Genomic DNA, 15,814 nt, shown 5'->3' with positions numbered 1-15,814 from the left:
AAGTTATGATTGATACGATGTTGAGAATGGGGTTGAAGATTTGGAATAATTCCATTAGTGATATATTTTATGTGCGTTTAATCATGTACCTAAACAGTACCAAGCTCACGGCCTTACCTATACTTGGCTGTAGTCAATGGCGAGTCCACATCTCCCCACTCCTCATCGTAGTCCAACTCGAACTCATCGTCAAGCGAGGGACTAATATGCACTGCCGGTGACGAGATAGGACTAAGCGCCACGCGCGGCCGTGACTTGAAAATGCTGGCATATTCAGCATCTTCATCAAAAAGTTTGTCCTGCGGCGTTGATGCACCAGATCTAGCATGGGGTCCGGAGGACTTTCGGGGCGTCTCGAATTGGTTCACCGGAAGAGAAGGTCGCGGGCCGCGGCGCGGACGGGGCCTTGGTCCGTCGTGAGAGGGCGGTGGAACAAGTGACATAGATTTGCGGGTGCGTTCGACGAGCTTATAGTGGGAAGAAGAGCGCTTCACTGGTTCAAAGTTCGGTTCATCGAATTCGGATTCAGGCTCGGGTGAAAGGCGAATGGAAGGAGATGGTTGGGCATAAACAGCTTCTGGCTCAGGACTTGGGTCCATGCTTCGGGTGTATGTGGTTTCGGGAGCTATAGGATGAAGAGGCAACTCGTCGTTCTGAGATGTAGGTGACGGGTTATTGTGATTGGTACTCTCTAGCCCCACCGGCAGTGGCTTGAGGTCGACCTCGTCAGAATGAGTACGACTTCTGTGGTTCCGAGATTTCCCATTGACACGGGTGATGGCCTCGTAAACGGTCGACATAAAAGATCGATCCTCTTCTTTGAGAACTCTTCCGCGATCTGCAGGCTGGCGTACAGCTTTGGAGATACTCGCCACCGTGAGAGATTGATGCTCACGGAATAGCAGACGAGGCTCCTGCTGCTTTACGCTAGCAGAATACCCATTTTCATCACGGTCCTTGTGAATTGACTCATTGAAATCGTGCCACTTGCGTAGTCGACTCCGGAGTCGCAAGACCCGTTCCTCGAGATCAACAACTAGATCCGGCTTGACATTGACACAAAGACCATCCACCGATGAATCCTTTACACGAGCCCAGGCATGCGAGAATGGTAGCTCCAGGAAAGAATCCGTGCTGCCCTGCGATCCCCCATCGAGCAACGCAGTAGCCCATTCCTCACTTCCCAGCCAATTGGCTCGAAGCTCACGAGTCAAGATGTTTGGGTCAACCTGCATTTGACCCAAGTCCCGACTTTCCTTATTGGCACGCTCTGAAATTTCGATCTTCTTCTGATCCAGCAGCCGCGAGAACTGATCGTAGACTTCATGCACCCGTGCGCGACGCCCCCCTGCCGCATTAAGGGAAACCTGATGAGCGAGAATGAGTGGCAAGATATTTTGGTAGTCCACCGGGGATATAGCATTGGCCATAGACAGCTTCATGGCAGAGCCCCACGGTGTATCCATCGCAGACATTGCAAGCAGCTTGCGCAGAACAGCTGTCGAGAACACGGCGAGCAGCTCATCAAATTTGTCGCCTTTGCAATCATCCAGCATTGTTTTTCGAAGAATGGTCTCTCGTCCCAGGTCGCCATTTTTCTTCAGCTCACTTAAAGCGCGGAAGAGTGCTGCGCGGAGGTTGACAGATTGTAGGGGTTCTAACGGTGGGAAAAAGGGACGGAGTTTCTGTATAATGATTAGCTAACTCCCACGTTTCTCTCTCTGATAGCTGAATCAAAGCACATTTTGAGTACCCTCTGGATCCCAGAAGGCAAAAAGGTAGTAGAGAGCCCATTCGACTAGGCGGATGCGCTGTCTTTGGTTCGTGGATGACGACGACAGACTGCGGAGCGTGATTTTGGGCCAATCATCGCGCTGGTCTAGACGTAATAGTTTTAAATTGCGGACAAAAACCGTCAAATGCGATGGCCCTGACCAGTCCAGGGGCTTAGGGCGCGCTGGCCTCGTAGCCATGATGAACGAATGGGCGGAGATTAGTTTGTAAACGGGGCTGATTGTCAACAATGCGATAACGGGGGTTTGCACTGTTTGTGCGGTCTATCAGTTTTGGTCCCGCAGTTTCCAAACTGTCTTTCGTCTTTGATCTCTCTCCCTCTAGACCGCGTTTTATTCTTCTTGTCATCCGCTATCATGGGTTCCGACAATTCCTCTTGGTCTCCACAGACCGGTATGTGTGAGCCAAAATCAGCGCGGTCACTTACTAACTCTCGTAGTGCTATCCACCCTCCCCCACCAACCAGAGGAGAACTCCACATCCCCCGTCGCGTTCTTCCACCTCATCGAGCGCCTGAAGACAACCAAGCGTGAAGGCTGGCGCCGGTTCGGAATCAATGGCGAATCTATCTCAGACCACATGTACCGCATGTCGATCATGACGATGCTTGCCCCGCCTGAGCTGGCCTCTAAGATCAACATCCCCCACTGCACCAAGATGGCTCTCATCCACGACATGGCTGAGTCACTGGTCGGCGATATCACCCCCGTTGACCTCGACATTACCAAGGCCGAGAAGGCACGCCGTGAAGCAGCTACGATGGACTACATTGTCACTACTCTGCTGGGAAATGTCCCGGGTGGCGCGCTGTCGGGTCAGCAAATTAAGGACGTATTCCAGGAGTACGAGGACAATGTGACACTGGAGGCTAAGTTTGTGCATGATATCGACAAGATGGAGCTTCTGCTGCAGATGGTGGAATATGAGCGCTCGAACAATGTTGATCTCTCGGAATTTGAGCATGTCGCGAGCAAGGTTCAACTTCCTGAGATCCAGGCCTGGGCGAAACAAGTTGTCCAGGAGCGTCCCAAGTACAACAAGAACGATGCATAGATATCACATGCCGGGGATTTGGTAGCATGTTCTAGCGATTGGTTTTGATCGGCGTTGGTTTATTGGAGGGACCCTAGATACCATAGAAGAGCTGCAATATTGTTCACAATGCGCAATGATGTACGAAATGCATGGTCTTCACTTCTTCACTTCTATCTATGAGTTATATAGATACCATATACAAGCTTAGGCACAACCACTTAATCAACCGGCTCCTTCTCCATCTCCCGTGCCAACATCTCCGCCTCAGCAACCATCTCCTCCAAACTCCTCGGCTTCCTCGCCTCGTTATCCACAGCTGGGAATCCCCTTTTCTCTCTCTCACCATCCACCTCCCCTAAAGCCTTCCCAACATCCCCCTCCTCCCCATCAAGCATATCATAAACAGCATCCGTCCCACCACGGTGATCCAAATCGGCCGCCCTCCGCGGAATAATATGCGCGTGTACATGCGCTACACTCTGCCCCGCATCCACACCATCCTGTACCGCGATATTCAAACTCGAGCCCCCATATACCCGTTCGACCATCCGACCCACGCGCCGAACTGTTAGGAAGAGGTCGCTCGTTTCAGCGGGAGTGAGGTCTGAAACGCGGGGGACGACGCGACGGGGTGAGATTAGGACATGGCCGGGGAGGATTGGTTTGAGGTTTACCAATGCGAAGGTGAGGGGGGTGGTGTGGAAGACCTGTAGTTGTTAGTTTGGTGGGGTTGGGCTTGGTTTTGGTGGGAGTTGATACCTGTGGTGTTACTAGGAATGAGCCAAAGTAGATTGGCGCTGTGGCGCCTTTTAATGCGGACATGTTTGTGTTGGTCATTGGGGTATTGGTGGTTGATGGGATTTGATGTTTGGAGTAGCGATAAGAGCTTATCTGATCGGATAAGAGATCGGGGAAATCAGCGGGACCCTGAAGTATAAGCTAATCTAAGACAGCTGCATTTCTAGATACAAATTTTATGCATGGATCAAGCTAATGCTTGTATATAGAGATTTTGCGAGCCAGAGCTGCACCTTCAAAGAAAATGGACTGCGCAACCTGGGAATGAAGAGATGTACCAGGAAATGGGTATCTGTGACATTGAACCATGAAAAATATCCTGAAGCTATATTACAATAAGAGAATAAGATTAAAGTCGTCCATCACGAAGCAAAGCATTAGTGCTTCCACCGCAGCATAAGTACAAGGGCCGTGAATCAAGCGTAATATGTTAAGATTCCTCAGTCTTCGCCCCGGACTCAGAATCAGATTCTGGGGCAGGGGACTCCTGAGGTTCGGATTCTGGTTCCGTTTCTTTCGGTTCCTGAACGGCAGCAGATATAGCCACATCCTCACCCTCCAGGGGCTTCTCGGTAGACGTAGGCTCTTCGGGTTTGGCCTCGCCTTGTGATTCTTCTGTTTTCTCCTCAGGCTCCTGCAAGGACTCTAATGGTTCCTCGACCGGTTCCCCAATTGCTTCCTGTGACTCTTGGGTCTCAGAAGTTGGCTCAGTTGGGTCGGGGTTTTCTTCTTCTTCAGCATCAGGCTTCGGGCGGTTCTCCACGGCTGATGCAGGGCGTGGTTCGGGTGACTCCCGTATCACTTCGCGCAGCGGGGCTTGGATGTGCGGGAATTCTTCTGAATCCTCCGCACTCTCTGTGATCGTTGTCACGCGCGACCCAGTGGAAGGGCTATGTTTGTGTCGTCGGGTTGTGGCACCTGTGCTAATCGAAGGATCCATAGCCTCCACCTCACTGGGAATAGAAACATCCTCTTTGCGGAGGATAGTCAACCGCTTGCTATCAGGCTGCTCCTCCAATTTAGGCTGGATTGCATCCAAGCCCTCTGCTTCGGGCGGAATAGTGTAGTTGTCCTCGGGGATGAGTTGAAACATGTCGCACACCGTTCTAAAGAAAACATATAACCCATCATGGCCCTCCACCTCCCAAAAAACATCACGATGTTGGAACCAGGCGTGTGCGAATATCCGATACAGCCGACGGAAGACATTGGTCAGGTGTCTCATGCTGGCCTGGGGACCGCCACCAGCCTCGGAGCCCAGCGTCAGGCGGCTAGGAAAGTATTTCGGCGAGGTGAGGGTGTTGTTCGCCCAGTCGAGCGTGTGGCAGCAGTAATCGATAGCGCAGCATGATTTAGGAGGGTCGTGCACAGCGCATAGATACTGCCACTCAGACGCGCGCATCTCAGGGCATGTGGCCGCGGAGCAGGGTGGCTCCTCGGCAAAGAAAGCGATAATCAGGTTGTTTACTTTCATGGTGAGGAAACGGCATAACTCATAAAGCCATAGCGACCGGTCGACGCCCTCCGGGGGTTCAGCGAGCTGAATTGCGACCTTGCGGGTAATCGGGATGACGGTGTCAGAGCCTTCGGGTTTGGTGAAATGGTGGTACAAAGCTTTGAGGTGTTCCTGAAGTTGGAAAGGGGAGTCAAGCTGATATCGTCAGTTGAATATTCAGAAGTATCTAGAGAGATGGTACAAACCTGTGACAAAGGAATCAACGGCGGTCCAAAGGCCATGTCAGCGGCTTTGGTTCCGGGGCGGATCCTGCGTGTTGAACCAACATCCTCCCCAGCGGCTGCTCCTAGAAGCTGTTCCCCATCTTTGCCAAAGGTCTCGCCGATTGAAGGTGACTGAGGGCCGATCTGGACTTCTGTGAACGGGGGCGGGCTGGGCAGGCGTGGGGAGCTGGACGGGGAGACTCCGGTAGTCATGGCGCGTAAGAGGAATGGGGGGTGAATAAGTCGAAAGAGACGCGAAATCAAATGAGAGAACCCGGAGTTAATAAAGGAGTGAATGGGAAGTCCGCGCCCTCGCTGATTCAAAAGAAGCCCGAAAAAATGTGAGACAACTTGAGCATTGACTTGGGAGCTGAAGCACTGAGATAAGCAGTTCACAACAATTGATCATCACGTGTCCTATGTCCGGCTCAGATGATGTAAGCACACTTGAATTTTAGACTGGCAGAAACTTCAAATACATAAATTAGAATAACAAAGTAGATACAGTAAGTGAATAAGTAGATAGTAAGTATGAAAGGACTGAATGAGTCATGTGATATAGCTAAAATTGAGTGAAAACTATACAATTTGAGCAGTCACTGATACCGGAGATATGTATCGAGCGGTGTACTTGTCCGAGCCGTGTATGCCCTACCATCCGTTCAGGAACAACGTCATCCGCCGCCTACCAAAAGATAAAAATTCAGTGAGGCTGAGCTTTTAAAATCATTCTACCACGTCACAATTCCCGTCAGATTGAACATGTCTGACAATTTCGAGGATGATGAGGCACCACCGGACCTTGTCGACGTCATGGCGGTGCCAGCAGACGAGCCTGCCTCTATAGAGGAAGAGCAGACTAGTCGGGTTCCTATTACGATTGTCACGGGTATGATCTGATTGGTACAAATCCCCTGGAGAAATAATTTTGACACAATTTAGGATACCTGGGAGCAGGTAAAACCACCCTGTTGAAGTACATCCTTACGGAGAAACATGGTAAAAAGATAGCCGTGATCATGAATGGTGTGTATCAACCTGTGGACCCGGTGCTCGAAGATTCTTGAATTTTGCTAACCTACGATGGCAGAATTTGGTGATTGTACGTTTCCCCATGTCTGCTGTATGAACATGCATTAACAACTATAGCTTCGGACATTGAAAAACCCTTGACCGTCAACGAGGGTGGTCAAGAAGTTACAGAGTGGATGGAAGTCGGCAATGGCTGTATCTGCTGCTCAGTGAAGTATGCTGTCATTTTTTCGATCTATGTCAATGTTTATGTACTAAAATCATCTCAGAGACTCCGGTGTCATGGCCCTTGAATCCCTCATGGAACGCCGTGGCACATTCGACTACATTCTTCTAGAAACAACAGGCCTCGCCGATCCAGGTAACATCGCACCCGTCTTCTGGATGGATGAAGGTCTCGGTAGTTCAATCTACCTCGACGGCATCGTGACGCTCGTCGACGCGAAGAACATTCTCAAACTCCTCGACGAGCCAACTCCGGAAGAAAAAGCCGACTCTCATAAAGAGAACGTCAATGACCGGGGCCAGAAACCCAAGCACGAGCATACAGGGCCAGTACTTTCGATGGCACATATGCAGATCTCTCATGCGGATGTGATCATCCTGAACAAGACGGACCTGGTGACCGAGGCCGAACTCGATGCAGTGAAAGACCGCATTATGGCAATTAACAGTGCCGCTAAGATCCATGTCACTGACCATAGTCGCACGCCCCAGATTGAGGGTGTGGTACTTGATTTGCATGCATATGATCATCTTGCGGATTTGGAGTTCCGGAAGAAGGGCCATAGTCACATGGATCCTGCAATTTCGACCGTTGCGGTCACCACACCGCCTCTTCCTGCTAAGAGCGTGGAGAAGGTTGATGAGTGGTTGCGGGAAGTTCTTTGGGAGTCGAATTTGCCAGTGTCTGATGCGGGATCCAAGCCGTGGCCGACAGATTTTGAGATTCATCGATTGAAGGGGATTCTGGTGTTGGAGGATGGGTCAAGTAAGATTATCCAGGCCGTGAGGGATGTTTTCGAGATTCGGGATTCAGAGCAACGCCAGGATGAAGATGCGGAAAAGAAGCTTCAGTGCAAAATTGTGCTGATTGGGAGAGGGCTGACAACAAGTGGTGATCCTTGGAAAGAAAGCTTTGAAGCATTTGTACGGAGTTAATATCCTGATGACGTTTCGGATCATACTTGACGTGGGGAAAGATGGTTTTCAAATGATGCATGGCAGTAATGAACAAAAGAGGAAAATAATACAGCCATGACGGCCAAAAGAGAGAAAGAAAGGCTTGATCAAAGAACACTCGAAAGACCTGTGCGAGAACGCCGGACAATTAAAACCTCCGTAAGATGGAAAAAGAAAAGCAGTTGACAGAAGATAGAAGAGACGCAAAAACGCAACGATGTATAGATCATGTAAAATCCACCACAAGAAAAGCAAAAAGACTTTTTAGACGCCAAAAGTTCGCCGGCATGCGCCATTGGCGCAGATACCTTGGAGTGCTAGCTTGGAACGCAACAATGACAATGATAGGAGAACTATACAAGCGAGAAATGAAGAGGGTATCGATCGTATAGCCCCACAAACTGGGACTTGGAAATCATCTGGCGTTCATAATTCTTCGGAGTTACATAACCTTGGGCCAGAAGAGGATGGTCCTAGGATCTCGCTCTAGAGGTGTTCTCTAGAGGCTGGGTTGATGGGGAGACGGGACTCGACAAGGGAGGAAATGAGTCGGGATGAGGTGTTGTGAGCCCGATTAATGGGGAGTTGTGATTTGACTGGCGAGAGAACAAATCTGACGGAGCCGTCTTCAGCAGTCGGATTGATCGGGAGTCGTGACTCTAGGATGGAGGAAACCAATCTAATAGGTTCGTGTTCGGCAGTCCGATTAACTGGTGTTTGTCGTTCAGAGCCTACTGTTATAGACACATCTTCAACGGCAGGATTTATGGGAAGTCTCGATTCGACAAGCGAGGGAAAAAGTTCAAATGAGACATTCTCAGTTGTGAGAGTAGGGCGTTTCTCTTGAAGCGAGATCCTAGCGGAGCTTTTCTCAGCGGCTGGGTTTATGGGCAATCGTGACTCGACAAGCGAGGGGGAGAGGTCGATTGCGCTGGAGGGCTGTGACACTAGAGGCGAAGACACGGGCACAACGACACCGTTCTTAAGAGCCGGGTTTATGGGAAGCTCTGACTCGACAAGAGACGGATGCCCGGGAGGCTCGTGCTCAATCTTTGCACTGGGCTGTGACTCAAAAGACGAGTAAACAAACTTAGTTGGTCCGTTCTCAACTGCCGCATTGATAGGAAGTCGTGAATCGAGCAGAGGAGAAATCTCGATGGAGCCAAGCCCAACACTTGCAGGTTGTGGCTCAAAAGGTGAGTACACAAATTTAGTTAAACCGTTCTCAACAGCCGGTTTCATAGGAAGTCGTGAATCGAGGAGTTCGCGCTTCAAGACAAGCTTGTACTTGTCTTCCTCAAAGGCAGGGTTTATAGGTAGTCGAGACCGAGAGAGGTGTTCCAAGAGAGAAGTATCCGGTGTAGGCTCGCGATAAGGTAAGTGCGAAGGGGATTGTGCATCTTTTGCGGCAGGAAATGCCCAGTGTCGAGAAGCCGGCAGAGCTGGGTTGATCGGGAGGATGGAATGGAAGAGAAATGGCATTGCGCCTAGGGATTCGGTCGGTTTGGGGATAGAGAAATGCTCGCTGGGTTGGTTGATTTGGTCATCATCTGGCGCTGGCATTGATATCTGCGCAGAGGACTTGGGAGATGCGGCAGGCTCCATGTCAGGTGGGCGGTTATCACCATTGATTGAATCGTGGTCGATAGATGGCTGGGATGGTTGATATTCAGCTAGATCTGCATCAGAAGGGAGCATTTCTTGCTCTGAGATGTTCGGGTTGATATTTTGTCCTGAATTATTCGTCCACGCAGATGATTCGGCATAATTGGATAGGGGGGACTCGGGTCTATCATAGCTGGGATCGGAAACGTCCCATCTTCGCCCGCGGTCATCCAGTTCAGGATGATTCAAAGTGGATGCTGACGACTGGCGAGACAAGAAAGCTCCCCCATTGGAACCTGCAAGCGTGGGTGTTGACCCTTTGCCTTGGTCATGGTGATTTGAGAAAATGGGCTGTGGCATGCCATGTGTTTTTGAGAAGCCGTTCTCGAATGGAGGCAGCGGGTCGAAGGCGTCAGTCACAGGAAGGGCCACAGGGAAGGCATCAACACCGTTGTTTTTTGTGAGAAGAGGTCTTAGATCATGACCGGCGATATCTCGAACCCGGCCCGCGGGTACAGATCGTGAAAAAAGGTCAGACGGAAAGAAAGTAAGAAGATCTTTTGCAGATAATCGGTGTCGAGGTGTAGGGCTAAGGCAGATATCTACTAGCCGGCGATAGTAGTCAGGCACATCTACCTCATAACCCAAAACGAGGGGACGAGGCTGTCGCTCCGGTTCATCTTCCTCCATCGCCAAAGCCCATAGGGTCATTCCAAGCTGATAAAGGTCGGTCTTGACTCCGATATACATGGAGATGCGTTGGTTGCTCTCAATTTTGGCGGCAATCTCTGGCGGCTCCCATCCAACAGGGCATCCTCTGCGGTTAATGTCGATAATGTGCGCATTGTCGTCCCCGTCCACCACGATGTTCGACAGTGTAAAGTCTCCCTGGACGTAGCCTGACTCATGAATCTCACAGAGGCCCTGGACAATCTGCTTGGCCCATCGTTCCCGTCTTGCAAAGGAGATCTGCCCCCGTTGATCGTACAGAATATCAACCAGCGCACCCTGAGCCGCATAATTGATCAACAGACCCTTAACCACCTCTTGACGCTCATCAACCACAATCGCTTCCACCTGGATCACATTGGGCGCGCGATCCAGCGCATGCAGGGCATTGATCTCGTAAAGAAACTCATCCACCGTGTCGGGGCCTGGAATCTCCTTCTTAATATACGCGTGACCGCCTAGCCGGACTTTATAAACAAAGCCAGAGAGGTGGGACTCAAAGTGCAACAGGTTCTCTGGCACACATCGGGCACCCCGTAGATGCCCGATGCTGGAAACCGGGGGATAAGGGATCGTCTCATTCACATCCTCGGTGACATGGACATGCAAGCGGCCATCGCGGGTCTCGACTTTGAGGTTGGTGACGGTATCGTAGAATTGAATCTCGGGAAGCGATTCGCGGATGGACTCGTAAATCCGCGCACATTTATCCCGCTGGAATCGCAATTCCTTCAAATCCTGCTCGAGCGAGTCCGGAGATGCGCCCCGGTAATCGCATGAGATGGTGACTCGGCGCCATCGGGTCGGGGTTTCGGCATAGGTGACGAAGAACTTCTCCCTCTCCGAACGATCCCGGAAGTGCATGCTCAAATTCAAAATCCATCGTCGTTCCAGCTCCATCTCGAGTGTGTTTGGCGCGGCCTCAGGGGCAGCGATTAAGTCGGGGGAAGGGTCCCAATCGGATTGAGAATCAGTCTCATCGTTTTCCTCCTCCAATTCGAGATCGAGGGGCTCGTCGACCGTGGTAGCGGTTGTCGGGCCGAGCCACTGAACCTCTGGCGCGGAAAGTCGAGGGCCCACGGCGGGCGGTGGAGACTGGGATCTTTGGGTCAACGGGCGACGGTCGGCCGATTGTGCACGACGGTGTTGGGGTTCGATATTCAGGGGCGCGAGCCCAGCGTCAGAGCTTTGGCGTTTAAAGGGGGCAGATAGGGGTAGACCAACCCCTACACGACGGGAGAGGCGGCGAGTGAGGTTGTCCTGCTTGTTACTATCGATAGAAGTCCGGTGGGGGAAAAGTGCATCGTGGCGTGAATCTCGAGAATCTCGATCGTCACGACCCAGCCATTTTCGAAGTCCCAACCTTTGCCAAACGCTCTGCTTTGGTCCCTTTTCGTCCATTGGGAAACCCAGCCGCGTTGGGCTACAGCTGTTTGCAAGGGAGATGGCCATACGGCATGTGCAAGGAACGACTCAATCACCCCCGCTAGCTGAAACCCCGACGGCCATAAGAATTGAAAGGAGAGAAAAGATTATAGGAAGATAAACCGTATAAGAGTAATCTTTTCAATGCACGGACTTGGGGTTTGTTGTGTCTGCCCCCTTAATCCGATTCCTTTTCTATAGATCTTTTTTTTTTTCTTTTTCTCGTTTTTGTTTCGTTTCGAGATTTCAAGCTTCAATCTGGTGTGTCACACAGTGGCAATGGATGAGGCTGGGAGGAAAGATGTTGGTCCGTGACAGCTTAAAATCAAAAAGGCGGTGCAGGATTTCGAATTTTCTCTCCCAAGATAAGTCGGTCAAGCGGATTCAAATGAAAATATCTTGATTCAATGAAAAAAAAAAACCTCTTGTATGGACGTTAGCGGTGGGAGTTGTGCGTCGATCTGCAAGGTGTAAATGTCTCACAGCAACAACAAAAGAACGTTGCAGGGCTTTTAATTCGAGGGAAAATAAAATCAAACAAGGGGAAGATGAATATATGATATGATTCATTCCTACGCACAGATCAAAAGATCCAATTGAGAAAAAAAAAACAGTGAGGCTGCGTTGCGGCCTGACACTCAGTGCCTGATTAGGAACTGATGAAACACTTGATTGGTGGGATCGATATCTTATACATCTATTTCAGTTGAAACGCATCATCTCTGTACCCAAGGGGAGAACGGTAAATGGAAGAAGTCCATTGGGTCTTATTTGAGAGGAGCATGTTCTAGGAAATCAAGCAAATCTAGCATAAAACGTTCCAACGCCAGTCCATGCATTCCGGTTGGGAAGACAAGACGCCACCCGATAAAGTACAACCTATACAGAGATAAAAAACATGTATATACCAGGCACATGAAAAATGAAATGAAACCAACGAGAACAGAAAGTCGACCTTTTTAATCATCATTTGAGCTGCGATCGCTTTTGTCGGGCTTGCTCAGCGCCTTCTGCCAGATCGTACGTGCTGCCTCATGGTCCAGGGTAGGGAAGAGGAGGTCAAACACTTCGGAGTACCAGTTAACTGGGTGGCCTGTGATGCCCTTCTTGATATTCTATTCCGATCATTAGTATACCTATTTGCATATATTGCGAACAATGACTCACCTCGGGCAACTCAAGCCAATCTGATGTGTTATCGGCCGGGAAGATGACTGTGGTCGCACCAGCCCGACGAGCAGCCACCGTTTTCTCTCTCAAACCACCAATGCGCAGAACCTTTCCAGTGACAGTCAGTTCACCAGTCATGGCGATGGTCGGGTCAAGCGGGTGGTTGAGCGCCAGGGATAACAGTGCGCTAGCCATAGTAATACCAGCAGATGGGCCTGGAACGAGGTTAGCGAAACGAAATAACAAAGTTATATGATATAGACACGTACCATCCTTCGGAACAGCACCCTCGGGGCAGTGCATGTGGACCTTGGCTTTCTCAAAGAAGGCGTTCTCGGGGTACTGTCTCGCCATGACTGACTTGGCAAAGGAGTAGGCGATGTGCGAGGATTCCTTCATGACATTTTGTAGGTTGCCTGTGATCTCCAGCCCTGGCCGCGACTCGTGCTTCAAAGCATTCTCCAAGATACATTCAACGTACAGCGCAGCGCCACCCATGCTAGTCCAGGCAAGACCCATGGTAACACCAGGCGGAAACTTGTCATACAGACGGTCTGCAGTGAAAACTGGGGGCCCCACGTAATCCTTCAGGGTATCCTTGCCGATGCTGAGATGCACGCTTTCGGGGACCTTGAGAGCGATGCGAGGCGTCTCGGTGGTCGACTTCTCAGGCTCAAGCGGAGCATCAGCTGGATCTGTTGACTCGTGCTCTTTTGACTCCTCCTGGGCCGCCTTGCCTTCTTCGGTCAGTGCCGCCTCTTCCGGGAACACCTCCTCTCCCAGATCCTGGACGATCTTAAAGGCCGCTTTCCGGTAGACCTTCTCAATTTGCTTCTTCAGGTTACGGACACCGCTCTCCCGGCAGTAGGACTTGATGAGCTCCTCGATTGCTTCCTTCTCGAGGTTCACATCAACATCCTTCAGGCCAGTCAACTCTCGGGCAGCGGGAGCCAAGTATCGCTCAGCAATCGCCATCTTTTCATCAGCTACGTATCCGGACAGCTCGATAAGCTCCATGCGGTCCAGTAGCGGACGAGGGATGGTATCGGTGACGTTGGCGGTGCAGACAAACAGAACCTTGGACAGATCGACAGGCACATCCATGTAATGGTCCAAAAAGGAGGAATTCTGCTCGGGGTCAAGCAACTCCAGCAACGCGGAGGACGGGTCACCCTGGTGACCACGTCCAATTTTATCCACCTCATCGATCAGGATGAGGGGGTTTTCAGTTTGGCACTTCTTGAGAGCTTGAATGATACGCCCAGGAAGAGCACCGACATACGTCCGTCGGTGGCCCTTGATCTCTGCGACATCAGTCAAGCCACCCACAGAGAAGCGGTAGTACTGTCGGTTCAAGGCGCGAGCCACGGACTTTCCGATACTGGTCTTTCCCACACCGGGGGGCCCAACGAGACAAAGAATCTTTCCTTCCACGGTGCCGCGAAGCTTGCCCACGGCGATGAACTCCAGAATCCGATCCTTGACGTCCTTCAGGCCGTAGTGATCCTCATCGAGAACAGAGACCGCGTTCTTAATACCGAAATTCTCCACACTCTTCTGGCCCCAGGGGATCTGAGTCAACCAGTCCAGGTAATTGCGAGTGACGTTGAACTCGGATGCAGCAGGCTCGAGGTGAGCCAGTTTGTTGATCTCCTCGTCAAAGACCTTCTTAACAGCCTCGGGCATCGCAAGCTTCTCTGCCTTCTCCTTGAACTTTTCAACTAGCTTTTCCTTGCCGTCGGACTCAATACCAAGCTCTCTCTTAATTCCCTTCATCTGCTCCATAAGCCAGTATTCCCGCTGGCGCTTCTGAATCTTGGCCTCCACGTCCTTGGTGATTTTGGATTGGAGCTGCGCATTCATTAATTCCTTCTTCAACACGACAAGCGCTTTAGGAAGACGCTCCTCGATGTTCATAGTCTCAAGCACCTCCTGCATCTCATGCAGCTCACCAGCCGAGACTGCAGCGGCAAAATCAGCAAGCTTGGCAGGCTCATCACTGAGGTTTCCGGGAAATTGGTCAGTGTAGAAAGCCGAGATCTGGTCACGGAACAGGGGGTTCAGGGTAGCGATCTCTTTGCACACGTTCACGATCTCACTAGTCACGGCACGGACAATTCCATTCTTCTTGTCGAATGGCTCCTCGATTAAATTCTCCACATTGACCAAACTGACCGGGTATTTCTTCAGGAAGGAAGTAGGTTCATAGTGGTCTTTAGGCACAGACTCAGCAGCTCCCTCTTCGAAACTCGCCACAACGTCACCTTTCTTTTCCGCCTTCTCTTCTGTATTACCCTTGGTCGTCTCGCTAGGTGGGAGTAGCGAAGAGATCTTGATGCGGCGGTGTGGGTAGAGAACGGCAGTAACACCACTCGCCTCGCCGCGAAGAGGGTAGGCCGCTGTAATTTGAGCGAACACACCGGTATCGTAAACTTCGTCCAGATTTTCAATGATATCGCCATCTGCATTATCATCCTTGAACAGGAAGGCTCCCACATACGGTTGGCCACGCTTCATCATATCCTGAATCGCCGCCGCAACATTGGGATCGCGGATGGTGATTGCCTTGTAGAAACCGGGGAAGAGCGGGCGCTTTGCAATAGGAATCGCCATTACTTGTGGGTAGACATCTGGAACAGCAGGCTTTTGCAAAGCCTTTTCCCCAGATCCTTTTTTGCTCTTCTTCCCGCCATCATCATTACCGCTATTGCCGCCACTTGCGGAGCTAGGCTTCGAGTCGGCCGCACCACTGCTAGGTGGGATGGCAGATGGTGATTGTCCCGAATCGCCCTTTCCATCAGTCTCAGCTTCCTTCTTGGTTTCTTCTTCTATTGCCCGTTCTTTGTCGCTCGATGCTCGATCTTTCTTCCGGGAGCTTGTCTGCTCGGCGATCTTCGAGTCGACAGCTTTCCGCCGCGATTCTGGAGCTCGATCCGCTTCTTTACTCTCCTGCGCTGTTTCATCTTGCTTCTGATCTAGCTCGTCATTCTGGTCCTCTGGTGGGGCTTTCTCTTTCCGTTGGATGGAGCTAGAGGAGAACGTGCGGGGAGCCGAGGGTAGGGAACGGATGAGATGGGTCGCGGTTAATGCTGAGCGGAAATTGGCATTATTCCTTGTCGCAGTAAGGAAGGGGCGGCGGAGTAAAGGGCGAGGCGTTTGGTGGAGCGCAGCTCTCCAGGGGAGGGTCTGGCCGCGGAGCATGCTACTGAAGGTCTCGGTGACTATGAGTGTCTTGGGGTGAAGGCTCCGGAAACGGAGGTTTGGTGTTTAGATGATAAGCTCAAATGAGCCTGATTTCAGCTCCAGGTGGGGAAAGAAGCTGAGG

The 15,814-nt window shown here is 51.1% G+C and overlaps 7 protein-coding genes across 7 annotated transcripts; 2 read left to right on the top strand and 5 right to left on the bottom strand.

Moving 5' to 3' along the window:
* Positions 1-113: 113 nt before the first annotated feature.
* On the bottom strand, positions 114-1,973 carry N7520_005798 (uncharacterized protein; the record flags this gene model as incomplete). The annotated part of the gene is made up of 2 exons (XM_057139732.1): positions 114-1,685; positions 1,743-1,973. 2 exons carry the CDS (start codon positions 1,971-1,973, stop codon positions 114-116), a joined length of 1,803 nt encoding a protein of 600 aa, XP_056993738.1.
* Positions 1,974-2,150: 177 nt separating this feature from the next.
* N7520_005797 (HD domain-containing protein) lies at positions 2,151-2,847 on the top strand (the record flags this gene model as incomplete). The annotated part of the gene is made up of 2 exons (XM_057139731.1): positions 2,151-2,187; positions 2,234-2,847. 2 exons carry the CDS (start codon positions 2,151-2,153, stop codon positions 2,845-2,847), a joined length of 651 nt encoding a protein of 216 aa, XP_056993737.1.
* Positions 2,848-3,047: 200 nt separating this feature from the next.
* N7520_005796 (HIT family protein) lies at positions 3,048-3,651 on the bottom strand (the record flags this gene model as incomplete). The annotated part of the gene is made up of 2 exons (XM_057139730.1): positions 3,048-3,536; positions 3,589-3,651. The coding sequence occupies 2 exons, from the start codon at positions 3,649-3,651 to the stop codon at positions 3,048-3,050; spliced, it is 552 nt and encodes a 183-aa protein (XP_056993736.1).
* Positions 3,652-4,057: 406 nt separating this feature from the next.
* N7520_005795 (Mob1 family protein) lies at positions 4,058-5,559 on the bottom strand (the record flags this gene model as incomplete). Its single annotated transcript, XM_057139729.1, has 2 exons — positions 4,058-5,278; positions 5,329-5,559. 2 exons carry the CDS (start codon positions 5,557-5,559, stop codon positions 4,058-4,060), a joined length of 1,452 nt encoding a protein of 483 aa, XP_056993735.1.
* Positions 5,560-6,108: 549 nt separating this feature from the next.
* On the top strand, positions 6,109-7,539 carry N7520_005794 (CobW family GTP-binding protein; the record flags this gene model as incomplete). Its single annotated transcript, XM_057139728.1, has 5 exons — positions 6,109-6,235; positions 6,289-6,372; positions 6,437-6,448; positions 6,496-6,592; positions 6,648-7,539. 5 exons carry the CDS (start codon positions 6,109-6,111, stop codon positions 7,537-7,539), a joined length of 1,212 nt encoding a protein of 403 aa, XP_056993734.1.
* A 507-nt stretch (positions 7,540-8,046) lies between these two features.
* Positions 8,047-11,346, bottom strand: N7520_005793 (protein kinase family protein; the record flags this gene model as incomplete). Its single annotated transcript, XM_057139727.1, has 1 exon — positions 8,047-11,346. The coding sequence occupies one exon, from the start codon at positions 11,344-11,346 to the stop codon at positions 8,047-8,049; it is 3,300 nt and encodes a 1,099-aa protein (XP_056993733.1).
* Positions 11,347-12,278: 932 nt separating this feature from the next.
* Positions 12,279-15,690, bottom strand: N7520_005792 (endopeptidase La; the record flags this gene model as incomplete). Its single annotated transcript, XM_057139726.1, has 3 exons — positions 12,279-12,434; positions 12,487-12,704; positions 12,759-15,690. 3 exons carry the CDS (start codon positions 15,688-15,690, stop codon positions 12,279-12,281), a joined length of 3,306 nt encoding a protein of 1,101 aa, XP_056993732.1.
* Positions 15,691-15,814: the final 124 nt, after the last annotated feature.

The sequence above is a fragment of the Penicillium odoratum genome (genome assembly GCF_028828045.1).
Source record: "Penicillium odoratum strain IBT 22623 chromosome Unknown utg000005l_segment0_segment0, whole genome shotgun sequence".
In the NCBI taxonomy this organism is placed as follows: Eukaryota; Fungi; Ascomycota; class Eurotiomycetes; order Eurotiales; family Aspergillaceae; genus Penicillium; species Penicillium odoratum.
This window is presented reverse-complemented; position numbering and strand designations above follow the sequence as displayed.